The 15,967-nt window shown below is 39.3% G+C and overlaps 1 protein-coding gene across 1 annotated transcript in view; it reads right to left on the bottom strand.

The window, feature by feature from the left end:
- The window catches only part of LOC131520044 (alpha-2-macroglobulin-like), a 45,920-nt gene that overhangs the window by 10,219 nt on the left and 19,734 nt on the right, over window positions 1–15,967 (bottom strand). The window contains exons 15-26 of the mRNA XM_058743751.1: window positions 15,629–15,778; window positions 13,289–13,456; window positions 12,575–12,683; window positions 9,890–10,010; window positions 8,986–9,214; window positions 8,140–8,260; window positions 7,685–7,806; window positions 7,292–7,343; window positions 3,203–3,286; window positions 2,745–2,921; window positions 1,874–1,961; window positions 218–374 (exon numbers count right to left, since the gene is read on the bottom strand). Coding sequence (XP_058599734.1) covers window positions 218–374; window positions 1,874–1,961; window positions 2,745–2,921; window positions 3,203–3,286; window positions 7,292–7,343; window positions 7,685–7,806; window positions 8,140–8,260; window positions 8,986–9,214; window positions 9,890–10,010; window positions 12,575–12,683; window positions 13,289–13,456; window positions 15,629–15,778 — 1,578 coding nt within the window. The remainder of the gene's footprint in view (window positions 1–217; window positions 375–1,873; window positions 1,962–2,744; window positions 2,922–3,202; window positions 3,287–7,291; window positions 7,344–7,684; window positions 7,807–8,139; window positions 8,261–8,985; window positions 9,215–9,889; window positions 10,011–12,574; window positions 12,684–13,288; window positions 13,457–15,628; window positions 15,779–15,967) is intronic.

The following is a 15,967-nucleotide window of genomic DNA, read 5'->3' as shown; positions in this document are numbered from 1 at the left end:
TGTATCCTTACTCGTCTGCATCCCCAGGGGGCAAATTAGCACAAGCAACCTACGTCCATCCCCTCTTTCTTGGCGCTATCCAGGATCTATCTACCTATCATCTATCGATCTATCTATCTATCTATCTATCAGTTATTTGTCTTTCCTAAGGAATTCTTATATTATCCTTGTAGACATCAGAATGGACAGATAAAAGCTAACTCCACGAACACCTCACCTTAATGGCATTGTTGAGCAGAGACCCAGAGCTCCTGAAACAGCCATTGTCCTTCTGCTTTTGGGAGAGCCAGGTGAGGGCTTGGGTGATGTGTGCTTCATCAATGAAGATGTAGGCTCGAGCCTGGGCAAAAGTCTTCAGTACAAAGGCGGTAAGCCTGAGCAGGAGGGAAGCGATGGTGATGTTTATGTTGTGACAATAGTTTTATAACTGCGTCACAGTGACAGGCTTCACTGGACACCATTTACATTGATGTGAGTCACCTGACCGGTATTCACGTGTATTTAGAACTCCCATCTCCTTTAGACTGCTTGATTAATCTGCTAAATCTGGTATTTCGTTGCTGACTCATTTTCTCTTTGCTACAGCGAGTAACGTTCTAATGTTCTTCTAATGTTACTTATCTTTACTTATTTGAGTGAGGTTTTCCATCTTTCTTCTCTTTAGAGACTTCCTTCTGTAGATGGCAGAATCTTCTACGGAAAATTGTGGTAACTTCTAACTGCTTTGCTTTGCCTTAGGGATTTTAAAACAATGTTTCGTGTCACTGGGTCCCCCTCATTTCTTCCTTCCTATGAGTGAATTTATTCTCAGTCAAGATGAGTATGATCTAAAAGCCTACCACAAGTGGAAGTTAACGTGGTTTATCTAAAAGTTATGTGATACGTTCACTGGCCATATTATTTAAAAACTCATGGTTATGGGAGCGATTTTAGAAAAAAATAGACATTTAAAAACAGCTATCATATTATTATTGTTATTATTTTTTTTAATTTTAAATGTTTATTGAATTTTTTGAAGGAGAGAGAGACAGAGTGTGAGTGGGGAGGGGCAGAGAGAGAGAGAGACGGAGACACAGAATCCGAAGCAGGCTCCAGGCTCCCAGCTGTCAGCACAGAGCCTGACGTGGGGCTCGAGCTCATGGACTATGAGATCATGACTTAGCAGAAGTCGGACGCTTCACTGACTGAGCCACCCAGGCGCCCCAATTTCAATACTATTTTTAACCGATTTTAATTTTAAGTAATCTCTACGCCAACATGGGGCTGAACTTAACAACGTGAAGTCAACTATTGCATGCTCTACTGATTCAGCCAGCCAGGTGCCCCCGCAAAGGCATCTATTTTATTTTATTATTATTATTTTAAAATTTTACTTTATTTTTTAGAAGTTTATTTATTTATTTTGAGGAAGAGAGAGAGAGAGAGAGAGAGAGAGAGCACGCACGAGTCAGGGAGGGACAGAGAGAGAGGCAGGGAGACAGAATCCCAAGCTGGCTCTGAGCTGTCAGTGCAGACCCTGATTCGGGGCTCAGATTCACAAACCATGAGATCATGACCTGAGCCGAAATCAAGAGTCGGGCGCTTAACCGACTGAGCCACACAAGCGCCCCCCCACCCCCCCAGAATAGCTATTTTAGAAAGAATATGCTTGGTGTTATTAACAGGATGAATTTTGGGGACAGATCTAATATACATGTATTTGAATGTCAACTTTTCTGGTGGTTACCTCGCTAGTCTTGGTATAGGTACTGAGCATAACCAACTGCAGGTTTAATAATACATATCCGATAAGGTTACTGTGAATATACTTGTGATAATACATGTAAAAGAGCTGGTACGGAAATAGGAGCTCAAAAAACTGTCTATTCCTTACCAGGTATTGCCCTCATTCCTGCCATATTTTTCCCCAAAGGTGCTATAGGAGCCATCATGGTGCTTATAGGTCAGCTGTCTCTGGTAACCTGGAATAGAAGGTTAATGAAACAGTATGACAGATGGCATGTGTTTTGGCCAGAAAAATTACCAAAATGCCTCGGTCTCTGCTGATATTTCTTTCTTTCTTTCTTTCTTTCTTTCTTTCTTTCTTTCTTTCTTTTAATTTTTTTTTTGACGTTTATTTACTTTTGAGACAGAGAGAGACAGAGCATGAACAGGGGAGGGGCAGAGAGAGAGGGAGACACAGAATCCGAAGCAGGCTCCAGGCTCTGAGCCGTCAGCACAGAGCCCGACGCGGGGCTCAAACTCACGGACCGCGAGATCGTGACCTGAGCTGAAGTCGGACGCTTAACCGACTGAGCCACCCAGGTGCCCCGATATTTCTTTCTTTTAAAAAAATTTTAAAAAAGCATTTATTTATTTTTGAGAGAGAGAGCACACAAGTGGGAGAGGGGCTGAGAGAGAGAGAGAGAGGGACAGAGGATCCCAGGCAGGCTCTGCACTGACAGCAGAGAGCCTGATGTGGGGCTTGAACCCACGAACTGCGAGATTCTGACCATCTGGCGTCCCTTTGGTGATATTTCTTAAATTTTGCTGTCATATGTTAGAAGGGTCTGAGTTCTAAACATTAATGGGAAGTTGGACCCTGGATAGTTACCGTAAAATCACAGCATGAGTACCAAAGTAACTATGATACTATGAGAAGCCAACATACCATAGAACCGATAAGTAATTCAAGCCTATTGGGAAATCCAGTGTATTGTTAAAATGACTCTGTGAAGTTTTCACTTACTTGTTTAATCACTCACCGGTATTGAGGTAGCCAATGGCCTTGGACTTGACCTCTGGAGTCAGCTGTTGTGTCTTATTTAGATAATTCAGAACATAGATGTTAGGAGCAAAGAGGACCATATTCTGTTCTCCACAGCCATAGGGCATTCGGAGGAGATTTTGTATATTTTGCATGGCAGAGCCCAAGATGTCTCCTAGGGAATGGGAGAGATGGGACATCATAAGTCTTATAGATTATAATCTATCCGAATCCTTAAGAAGAAAGGAATAATTTTAGGAAGGTTGAAAAATGAAGATTTTGGGCAAGGGTGAGCTGTCCAGGGACAGGAGTATGATTGGGAGCAATGAACAAGCCCAAAGACGGAGGGAAGACTGAAGTTGAAATTATAGTTGTTATTTTGAGGGAGTATTTATGGAAAAGAAATACAGTAAAAACTGCCCATATAGTAGAATGATTCACAGGGACGGAGCTCACCCAATACCGAGATGGAGGCTCGGGCAGATTCTTCTACCACGTTCTGTGGCAGCTTCAGAGATAATTGTTCAGACACTCCGGTATCTAGAGAAACACACAAGCCATAATGAAAATAATGTTCCTGCAGAGCTCCAAAACACAGAAGCCAGACTATGCCTTATACTTAAACTTCTGAAAAGTTGTCCCTTTTCCAGTATTTCCCTTAAAAAAAATACATACATATATATATACACACATATATATATAATCTTAAATGTGTACAAACGGGATTCTGAGATTTCTAGAAATTCTTCTTCCCCATCCCTCTTTTCCCCCATGTATTTAGAGTGCATTCCAAACAAGGCTACAAATTGACAAGTGCCCATGATGTTGTGACTCCGTCGTGACCATCCCGTGGCTAGCATGAGATGGTTATCACAAGATGATCAGTTTAGCGTCTATTCCTAACCTCCTTACTCGACAGTTGTATGAAAAAAACCCCTAATGTATACATAAGCAAAGAAAAAATCTCTGGGATTTCCAAATTCCGACAACAATGTCCTTACTGCCCTCAAATTTCACAGATATGAAGATCGTATTTTTATGGGGGCCCGAGACATGGGACTGGGGGTGAAGGTGAACAGTATCTGACTCACTGAACATAGAATAATTGCTGCTGCTAGGCATACATTTACTGCCATTTTAGGATTGGTAAATTTCATGACGATGAAAAAGAAATGTAGCATTTATCTTCATGCTGCATCCCCCTTTCTCGTGAAATTAACATTGAAACTTTGGTCAAAGGGTACAAATTTTCAGTTATGCAGGAAGATTACACTGTAGAGATCTATTGTATAGAACAATGCCTGCTATTAACAATACCATACTGAACACTTAAATGCTTATTTGCTAATAGGATAGATCTCATACTAAGTGATCCTATCACACAAAAAATATGTTAATAAGTGAGTGGCAGGAAACTTCTGGAGGTGATGGATAAGTTTATAGTATAGATTGTGGTGACAGTCTTACAGGTGTATACTTATTTCCAAACTCATCAAGTTGTATACATTAATTATGTATGTTGTTAATTACATTTATATACACAGTTGTGTATCTAAATTTTAATTTTATATATAATATAATATACAATTATATATACAATATATAATATACAATTATATAATATATATAATAATATAATATATAATATATAATTATATAATATATAATATATAACATATAATATAATTATATATATTATATATTATTTGTATGTTAAAAAATTTTTTTTAATGTTTTTTATGTATTCTTGAGAGATAGAAAGTGCATGTGCACACTTGCATGCAAGCATGGAGAGGCAGAGAGAGAGAATCCTAAGCAGGCAACATGGGGCTCGAACTCATGAAGCCTGAGATCATGACCTGACCCGATATAAAGAGTTGGATGCTGGGGCGCCCGGGTGGCTCAGTCGGTTGAGCAGCCGACTTCGGCTCAGGTCACGATCTCGTGGTCCGTGGGTTCGAGCCCCCCGTCGGGCTCCGTGCTGACAGCTCGGAGCCTGGAGCCTGTTTCGGATTCTGTGTCTCCCTCTCTCTGACCCTCCACCCCCCCCCCCCCCCCCCCCCCCGTTCATGCTCTGTCTCTCTCTGTCTCAAAAATAAATAAACGTTAAAAAAAAAAAAAAGAGTTGGATGCTTAACCACCTGAGCCACCCAGGGGCCCTGTATTATTTGTATGTTTAAAAAAAAAAAAACTCTCTTACCTTCCCCCCAAGAAACTTTTGTAAGAAAACAGATACCAGAGAGGAGCCTGAGTGGATTCTCTCTCTCTCTCTCTCTGTCCCTTCCCCTCTCTCTCAAAATAATTAAATAAACGTTAAAAAAAAAAACAGATGCCATAAAAAAGGTAAAAGACAAATTTCCAAGCCAAAAAGAAAAAAAAGCAACTTATTCAATAGATAAAGAATCAGTCAGATACAGATGAATCAGAAAAAAAAAAAAAAAATCACTCCAACCTGAAAGGTCACAGGATATGAAGGCATTCATAAATGTGTAAAAATGAGCTCATCGTCACTTGTGATTGTAGAGATTTAGGTTAAAACATTATATTTTTTCATCTAAAATTTTCACCAAAATTGAAAACTTTCATGGTAAAAGATGCTGGTGATCACGGAGGGAAATATAAACTTGGTGAGAATATTAACTGTTAGATATTAGCAAAAGGGTTTTTAAAGTTCTATTAAAACTGAAGAATATACATATCACCTCTTAATTAGGAATTTCACATTTTACAAATAAATATACTTGCATCTGGGGGCGCCTGGGTGGCTCAGTTGGTGAAGCATCTGACTCAGAGCCTGCCTGGAATTCTCTGTCTCCCTCTCTCCCTCTCTGCCCCTAACCTGCTCGCTCTCTATGTCACTTTCAAAATAAATAAACACTTAAAAAATACTTGCGGGGCACCTGGGTGGCTCAGTCAGTTAAGTGTCCGACTTTGGCTCAGGCCATGATCTCATGGTTCGTGAGTTCAACCCCACATCAGGCTCTGTGCTGACAGCTCAGAGCCTGGACCCCACCTCTGATTCTGTGTCTCCCTCTCTCTCTCTGCCCCTTCCCAGCTCATGCTCTGTCTCTCTCTCTCTTTCTCAAAAATAAATAAACATTAAAAAAATTAAAAAAAAAAAAACCCTTGCATCTATACATAAGGAGGTATTTATTTATTTATATTTATTCATCTGGCAAATAGTTAAGAAAATGAGGAATAGCTAAAATACCAATCAGAACTGTGATATATCGATAGTAGGGAATTTTACTAAAATTATATCAAAGGGAATTACCTTTTAGGAATGGGACTAAAGGGGATTACCTAGTTCTATAATTTAACATGGTTAGATTTTTAAGCTAGATTGCTGAGTAAGAAGTCATGAAATGTTGCTTATACAAGTTACAGGATGAAACTTAATACCATTTACATAAATCACATATATAAATAAATTCATCTATGCATATTATTTTTAAACATATATGGATGATAATTAAAGTATTAAAAATATTGCCTTTAATATGAAGCTGTGTTTTCTAAAGGAGAATGTATTTTTGTATTACACAGACAATAAAAATTAATTAAAAAAATTTTTTTGCTGTTTATTTTGGGGAGAGAGACAGAGTGTGACTGGGGGAGGGGCAGAGAGAGAGGGAGACACAGAATCTGAGGCCGGCTCCAGGCTCTGAGCTGTCAGCACAGAGCCCAACATGGGGCTTGAACCCATGAACTGTGAGATCATGACCTGAGCCAAAGTCAGATGCTTAACTGACCGAGCCACCCAGGTGCCCCCAATAAAAATTAATTTTAATAAAACTGCTTGATGATCAGCTCTAGACACATAAGAAATAAATCAAAGTAAAGAACTCAGGAATGGAAGGCAAGCCATGATAAAAGGATTTGGTGGTAAATTCACTTAAATGTAGAAATAAGGCTAGATAACCAGGCAATTATGTTTTTAGAACACATTTTATATATTTGAAGTCTTGACAGTATAATAAACACAGTAAACAAAAATTCATAGGTAGACAAAGTCAAGAAACACATGTATGATGTTGATTCCATGTTGTTTGAGATGAGAACACATTGTGTCGATAAATTTCTTAGTGTACCAAATTTCTGTAAGTGTTTTTGTTTAGACTAGAAAATTCTTCACCAAGATAAAGTTATATCTTCTATTGTGAGTTTCTTTAGTGTCTTCTCGAATGGGTTGATGGTTCTCTGGGTCTGATATATATATATATCATATATATCATATATGTATATATATAACATATATATGATATATATATCATATATATCATATATATAACATATATATGACATATATATCATATATATGATATATATCATATATATAACATATATAATATATATATGATATATATTATATATATATAACATATATATATGATATATATATATATCTGATATATATATATCTGATATATATATATATATATAACCTGTCTCCTGGACTTTATAATAATATACAAAATTCTTCGACCTTTAAATGTTACACAAACTTTGGTCAATGCTATCTTAATTATGATGAGTGACTCTTACCTGGTGGACAGAGCAGGGAGTTGAATGTTGCTTCCTTCTCTAGTCCTTCAGGCTTTAGGTGGAAAGAAAGAAAAGGTAGAGGTAAGAATGGACATGTACGTTGGTAGTAGAACTGACTTCCAAATGTATTACATAAATAAATTCTGTAAGTATAAGCACTATGAAGGAGACAGGTTGATAGATGAGGAGGAAGTGAAGGAAAAATGATATAAATATTGAGACAGAGAGAGAGAGAGAGGGAGAGATGGAGAAAGAGAAGAGGAGAGAATATTGTGAACTCTTCTGTGATTATGTATTATTTAACCCTTCTCAACTAAAACTTGGAATCTCAACTGGATTCACCATTGTTTTTACTGACTCGTTGTGACCTATCAAATGGATTGGCTTACTTACTTCAACCAGCAGAGACTTGATGATTGTGTCTTTCTTTCCATATTCAGGGACCACAGTCACCTCGGTCCCACATGGCTCTTGAGACTCCAGTGCCTCTGCGCTCACGGTGAAGTTCACATTTCCTAAAAATGGGGCAGTACAGATGAGCACCATCGTCTTCTTTCTCCATGCCTCCAAACCTCAAGTTTCATAAGTGTTCAATGTTTTGTAACCTCTTTTTGTTTTATAAAAACACAGGAGCAGGAATGGAAACACAGAGGCTAATGATACTGAGAGTCCAAGGCGGAGGTGGAAGTAAAGGAAGTGGGGAGAGCCTTCTAGAGTAAAAGACAGGCGAAAATCCTACCATTGGAGGGGGTGTGTTTTTGCCTCAGGGAAATAACATTAGATGTGAGGATCCTGCTGACCTATACAATCCTTGAGTAGAGAATTGTCTCTAGGAGAGTGTCCCTCACCTAATGCCTTTGGTGTTACTGCCCAGGACAAAGTTTGCCGGCCATTCCCACAGATGCAGTGAGACTCTTGTTTCTTCTCCTGGACTAGGAATGCAGGAGATTCGTCTAGCTGCACATTAACCTGAAACCACACGTAAATCCAAGAGACAGATCAGAAGGAGAAGGAGACCAAAAGCATAATGGTTTGAAATAAAGCATGTTGGGGATTGGTTAGATTTTAGGTTGCCTAATAGTAGAGATGATCTAAGTGCAGACCAACTACCTTTCCATGATCTGATATGGAAACCTTAGTATTTTTCAATAATCTGCTCATTCATGGGGTGGGACAGGAGGTGCAAAAGTCATGATGGCATGTTGTCTGTGGAAACTCTACATCTCTGGCCTGGGATCTTGACCATTCCTTCAGCTCTCCCAGCAGAGTGTACAAGATTTATAAATGCTTGTGGTTTCAGGGGAGGTCAGATGCTCACAAATAACTTTCAAAGTGAGGTTTGATATGTCTATTGGTCTAGGATGCTATGTGAAAACTAAATATGTGGAAGGTAGAAGTCGAAACCTTAAGGGATCTAAGACGTGAGAATGAAGCGTACTGATTTTTGTCCACCTTGTCAGAAATCTTCATACTGCACAAGCTTCCTAAACTTATGGGGTTGTGGTAAGGCTCAGAAGCTTGTTTTAAGTTGCACGTATTTGGAAATACCGGCAACCATGGCGTCTATAACATATGAATATCTCTGAGAGGATTCCTCTTCTGGTGAGCTCATCTGGCACAGTATTTCAAAGAGTGCAGTTTTCAATTTATTGGACTGTCACCTCGTGTTCAATTGAGGAAAGAGAGGTCCTTACCCGGATGCAATTGGAAAGGTAGTTTAGGACAGTGGCCTTGAGCGTGAAGGTCTCTCCGCGGATCACAGAGTAGGGCATTGTGAGCTCCACAAAGAAGGGCTGGAAGGCGCGGAGGGAGGCGGGAAGAGAGAGACCAAGTCCAGTGTCATTGGACAGACAGAGGGCCCCTGCCTTCCATTCCGTGATGGTGTCAGGGACTGTTACTCCCACTTCAGCCACACCTGATGCGCTGGGGAGGATAGAAATGTGAAGAACAGAAAGCAAACAGTGAAATAAATTCTTTCTAGGAAGAGAACTCCTATAAATAATTCTATTGTCGTGACCTGAATGCACTCAGTAGAAATATCAATAAAGGAGAGGATAATCAAGGCTTGAAATGGGAAAATATTAGAAGTCCTTTCCTTCCAATTCTGTTTGCAATTCTAGTCTATATCAGAATCTTCTCTAGACATATAACTATAGCATTATTTATTATAGACAATGTTGTTACAAATTGAATCTGTAATTTGAGATTGCTCTTAAATTTTACTCTTGAAAATACTGTTCCAATGAAGGCAGGCTTACAGTTTTTAATTCTACTACGACTGCGTCTCGTTGGTCTGACTGATTCTGTGCTTAACCCAAGACTGTTGGCCGGTGAAAGATCTCTTACAGGTGTTAGTCTACGCAGTACCTGGTCCTTATTCCCATTTTCTGGAAGTCTTAGAATTAAATGTGTGCAAAATTTCTCAGCTCTGATATAATTAGAAGAGTGAGACTTCATAGCAGAAGTACTTATGTTTAGCCTCTCCTGAAAATAACAACATGTTTAAAAGAAATACTTGGATATTGAAAAATTAGCCAAACCCGGAAAATCGTGAGGCGTCTATATTCGTACCTTTTATATATAAAGAAAGTTACTTACTCTACGGCCACCAAGTCCCAGATCCACGTCTCAGGGAAATACTTTCTCACAGTCTCGGTGAACGCCTCTGAAACATGTGCCATATCTGTAAGTTCCTGGCCTCTTTGCAATTCAGATATGGCTATGGTGGGCGAGGGAGGAGACAGAAATAACAAATACAAAGATTAAGCTTATGAAAGCTTGTAATACATGTTACAAAAGAAATAAACAGGCTGATGGAACAGACAGGAACCAGGAGAGGATCCTTTGGTGTTAAGGGAATACTTCTTTGAGGAAGTGATATGTAAGCCGAACTCTAGAGCTTATGTTTGGACTAGAATAAGTCCAAAGTGGACTAGAATAAGTCCAAAGTGAGTGGGGGTAAGAGAATCACAAATACAGGACATGGAGATCTAGAGGCAGAAAGAGCCTCGGGTTGCCTTTGTAGCAGAAAAGAGTCCTCTGGGGGCACCTGGGTGGCGCAGTCGGTTAAGCGTCCGACTTCAGCCAGGTCACGATCTCGCGGTCCGTGAGTTCGAGCCCCGCATCAGGCTCTGGGCTGATGGCTCGGAGCCTGGAGCCTGTTTCCGATTCTGTGTCTCCCTCTCTCTCTGCCCCTCCCCCGTTCATGCTCTGTCTCTCTCTGTCCCAAAAATAAATAAAAAACGTTGAAAAAAAAAATTAAAAAAAAAAAAAAAAAAAAAAAAAAAAAAAGAAAAGAGTCCTCTGTGCTTATGGCACATTGCCTCGAAAGGAGAGTGATGTAACGTGGATTGGAAGAAGGGCAGGAGTCAGTTTCCATTTGGTATGTTCCTCTGTGGGGTCAAAGAACCATTATTGTCCCAAACATTATGACAGTGGTTCTGAGAAAGTTTATAGGAGTGAAGGATCAAGGATAAAAACGTTTTTAGGGCGTGAAGGTGGCTCAGTCAGTTAAGCGTCTGACTTCGGCTCAGGTCGTGATCTCGCGGTCTGTGAGTTCGAGCCCCGCGTCGGGCTCTGGGCTGACAGCTCAGAGCCTGGAGCCTGCTTTGGATTCTGTGTCTCCCTCTTTCTCTGCCCCTTCCCCGCTCGTGTTCTGTCTGTCTGTCTCTCTCAAAAATAAAAATAAACATTAAAAACGAGTTCTTTCTTTCCACATGTGTCAGAAAGTCAGTGGGGTTTTCTCTTGCCTGTTTACTTTCTGCTAATGGTGTGCTGGTAAATATTTAACAACCAGTTCTCTGAAAAAAAATTTGTGTCTATACATAAGTTTGCTATAAATTCCACTTTTTTTAAAAAAATTATTTTATTATTTTTTAAGTGTTTACTTTTGAGAGAGAGAGAGAGAGAGAGAGAGAGAGAGGAGGGGGAGGGGCAGAGAGAGAGGTAGACAGAATCTGAAGCAGGCTCCAGGCTCTGAGCTGTCAGCACAGAGACGACGTGGGGCTCGAACACATGAACCATGAAATCATGACCTGAGCTGAAGTCACTTGCTTAACTGACTGAGCCACCCAGGCGCCCCTACTATAAATTCTACTTTAAAGGATTATAGACTTTAGCTTATAAATAATAAAAACATATAATAATATTTATTTAAATTCCATATAACTAATGAATTTTCATTGAATGTTTTCCTTGATTTTTTGACAAACTCTTTAGTGTGTATTCAACTAATATTCCACCATGATTTGACAATATCAAACTATAAATAAATGGTTACTTAGTGTCTGATTCACCAGTAAAGTAGCCCATATCACTGACAAATAAATGTGATTTCAACACGAATATTGACCGATATTTTGGGGAAGTTAGAGCTTCCTTACCTAACTGGTGAGAATGTAGTCCCAACTTGTGAACATTTCTGTTTCTATTTATGCTGATCCTGTGACTAGAAATTATATCTTTCCTTTCAACTTCACACATCTCCATTTACTAGAGGTGGATTCTTCTTCTTCTTCTTCTTCTTTTTAAAGTTTATCTTATTTATTTTGAGAGAGAAAGAGCAAGTAGGGGAGAGGCAGAGAGGAAGGGAGAGAATCCCAAGTAGGCTCCATGCTGTCAGCACAGAGCCCGATGCAGAGCTTGATCCCATGAACTGTGAGATCCTGACCTGAGCCCAAATCAAGAGTCGGACGCTCATTTGGCTCAGGTCATGATCTTGCGGTTCGTGGGTTCGAGCCCCATCGGGCTCTGTGCTGACGGTATAGAGCCTGGAGCCTGCTTCGGATTCTGTGTCTCCCCCTCTCTCTCTGCCCCTCCCCCGCTCATGCTCTGTCTCTCTCTCTCTCTCCTTCAAAAATAAATAAATTAAAAAAAAAAGAGTGGGATGCTCAATCGACTGAGCCACCCAGGCACCCCTAGAATAGAAGCGGATTCTTCATGAATGAGTTTCCTGATTGCTCAATCAGAATTAATCCTTTCTCTTATTCTGTATATCTGTACCTCTGTCTCTCTCTCTCACTTTAAATGGGAGTATAGTTGACATACAGTTCCTGTACCTCTCTTATGAAACTTCTTACAGTCTGCCTTGTATCCTCTCCAGCATTGCATATGTGGGGGCTCGACATAATCAGAATGTTTGGGTTTGTATTGCTATGTGATCTTGAGCAAGAACCTTAATATATCTGAATCACAAGTGCTTTTCTGTTCATTTTATCACATTTTATATTTTTAAAAAATCTTTTGTTTGATTCAGTATATTAGCTTCTATTTTTATTTTTTTACCTGGAGAAGCAAATAGTCTTCGAGATGACTGCATTGCATAGGGTTCAGGTGGTGAGCATACTTTGGGTTTATGAATCCTTGTGTTGGTGAATACCTTTAAGCCCATATCCTATGAAGGAAATTATCACTGAATTAGTACATAAATGTAAAATATATAGGCACATACTTCATTGAATTTCACAAACATTCCAATTAGCTTAATACTAAACTTTTTTTTTTTTTTTAAGTGGAGCCCAACTCAAGCAGGGCCTGAACTCATGACCCTTAGATCAAGACCTGAGCTGAGACCGAGTCAGATGCTTAACTGACTGAGCCACCTAAGTGCCCCAATGTTGAACTTTTAATGCTCACATCTGTAGAAAGGTTATTGGTATACTCACAGAAGTAATTTTATTCTGTTGGTAAAACTCTTTTAACAGTAATATTTTATATGTGACATTTATAAATAACACAAGGCAATGAATTTCGGGAAAAATTAAAAAAAAAATTGATTAGTAGTCCAAAAAGTTCTAGCTCTGGCTCTTTGCTATGATCAGATCTGCTACTATTCATAATCTTGGAGAAGTCACCTGACCTCTCTGTGTCCCGTTACCCTCAACTGTGATATGAAGGTATTAAAACAAATATGTATTTTTTGCATATATAATATTCCATGAATCTTTAGAATTCAAAATCTTCAAAACATCTTTAGAATCTAAAATACAAGGAATTTACCTGTAGGAAGCTATACATATCTTTTTCATTTGTATTTGATACAGGCGAATACATGATTCCATTGATAAAGACATTATGGCTATTGACACAGTCTTCATCATCTTCCTCCCGTTGATTCAAACTCGCAGGGAAACCAGTGAGGTCCTTCACCGGTAGCAGGTTATAAACCTGTATGAATGCAAAGGACAAAAGGACAAACTTATTTGTGGCTTATTCTTCTTACGTGCAAAGAGAAAAGAAAAGCATAATTACCGTCAGTCTTGTTTGAGTGCCACTGTTGCTTAAATAATTTACAGAGATGAAGCTGTTTTAAGAATTTTAGGGAAAAATACCCCCAAACATCCCCATCGAAGTATGCAAGGATCATGATAGCTCGTTACACAGTTCAGAGGCCAACACTAGACTCCATACTAGAATGGAATAAAACTTTATTGGGATAAATCTATGCCTGCTATATTTGGGACATGGTATAAAACATCAGGCTGATAGAAGGAAATGATAGTTTTGTCTCTCCTTGTGGTTAGCAACTGACTCAGTGTATAACAACATTAACGAACACATGTTCTGAACGGGCACACGAATAAGTAAATATCCTCTATATAGGATAGGATAATATTTTCTTAGGCATATTCTCCATCTCCCCCCTTGGTTTTTTCTTGAAAGCGTATTATATGTTCTTGTCTATCTCATCTATGGAAGCAGAAGTTCCATGAGAGCATGGCTTCTTGTTGTTCAAGGAGTTCACTAATAGATCCCCGCATTCCAACAAACAGTAGGTACACCTACAACACAGCAGGTACTAAATAAATACCTGTTGAATGAACGGCTTATGTTACTGGGAACAAATTGTTTCATTAGTAAAATACTATCAAGGCTCGAGAGGACTGGACTAGTGTTCTAACCCAGGTCTACTCCTAAATACCTGAAAGCTTCTACTTTTTTATTAAAAATTAATAGGATATTCTGCCTTATCTATCCACCAGTGTTGCTATAATTTAAAAAGATCCTGAGATGGGGCGCCTAGGTGGCTCTTCAGTTAAGCAACTGACTGTTGATTTTGGCTCAGGTCATGGTCTCATGGTTTGTGGGATCGAGCCCCATGTCTGGCTCGGCGCTAACAGCATGGAGACTATTTGGGATTCTCTCTCCCTGTCTCTCTGCCCCTTCCCCCCTTAAAGTAAATTAAAAAAAAAAAAAAGACCCCAAGAAGGATGAAATTGTTCTCTAAACATAAAACATTGTATTTTCCCATATATGCCCTTGCTCCCTCTACTGAAATGTACTCAATACTTCCTTTAGAAGAATTCTAATATTTTCAATTAAATTCCATTTGGAAGGACTAAAAAACTAAAAATATTTTCTTATAACTTTTTTTTAGGGAGTAAAAAATATAAATTTCTCTTTGTAAAATTTTGATAGTAAAAAAGAAACTTCTGGAAGAGGTTATTTCAATTGGCTTCATATTGAAAATTTGAAGACACAAGCAAATGACTATTAGCAAGTGTTGACTTGTTTCTCATTGTTCTACTCCAGCATACACTTGTGCTATTTCTTCCATTGATATTTTAAAGGATTTAATTTATTAATGTCATTTATCATATAGTAATTCATTTCTCCAAAAACATTTTTTTTTTAAAGTTTATATATTCTGAGAGAGAGAGAGCACAAACGGGGAAGGAGCAGAGAGGGAGAGAGAGAGAGGAGAAACCAAGAATCCCAAGCAGGCTCCACACTGGCGTTGGGGGGCTCGAACTCACGAGCGGTGAGACCATGGCCTGAGCTGAAGTCAGATGCTTAACCAACTGACCCACCCAGGTGCCTCCATTTTTCCAAATCTTTATTCATCAGAGACAATGTATATCTTCCTTCAGAAATTGTGTTCATCTTGGAACCTACAGTGTTTGATATAATTCTTAACAAAAACAGAAATTTGATATTTCATATCAGCTGTCGTGCACCTAAATGTACCACTTTTGTTAGGCTTTTTCAAACATTACAACTAGTTTGAAAATACCTATTACCAGTTTAGAGAGCTCTAGGATTTCAGGGGCTTGAATGGTGCATGATTTTATTGACATACATATATATAAACAAACACACATGTACATATGCGTGTTTATGTTTGTATACGTATATAAACTTATGTAAACAAATACATATCTATGTGTTGAAATGTAATATATTTCTCACCCAAAAAAGTGCCCATGAAAGAGATCAAAGCTACTAACTCCTAGGTAAATAGAATTTTGATAGATTCTATCTTACTCAGATAGGCCTTTCTCCTCGCCCTGAGCCCCTCGCACGGCCCTTCCTGACCCCCCAGGGCTGCCGGGAACTCACCGAGGCCACGGACAGCTCAGCCTCGGGCCTCATGAGCAGCACACTTTGGTCCACGGCACGGAGGGCGCAGAGGGACTGAGGAGAAGCTGAGACTCGCAGGTGGACGTGGGAGGCCGGGAGACTTTGTGCTGGACGGAAGCTCAAGTCCACCTATGAAATTGGGGAGAATGGTCAGAAAAACAAATGTCCTGATTTAATTGATCGTTCACAAGTATTTCCTGAGTGTTCCACCCATTCAGGACGTACTCACTTTATTTGACTTGGCGGTGGTCGGCACCATGGGAGTCTTGAGGCTTTTTGTCCCCTACGCTTCACTCTGACTCCCAAGAATCAGTTGAA

The sequence above is a fragment of the Neofelis nebulosa genome, chromosome 8 (genome assembly GCF_028018385.1).
Source record: "Neofelis nebulosa isolate mNeoNeb1 chromosome 8, mNeoNeb1.pri, whole genome shotgun sequence".
Classification (NCBI taxonomy): Eukaryota; Metazoa; Chordata; class Mammalia; order Carnivora; family Felidae; genus Neofelis; species Neofelis nebulosa.
This window is presented reverse-complemented; position numbering and strand designations above follow the sequence as displayed.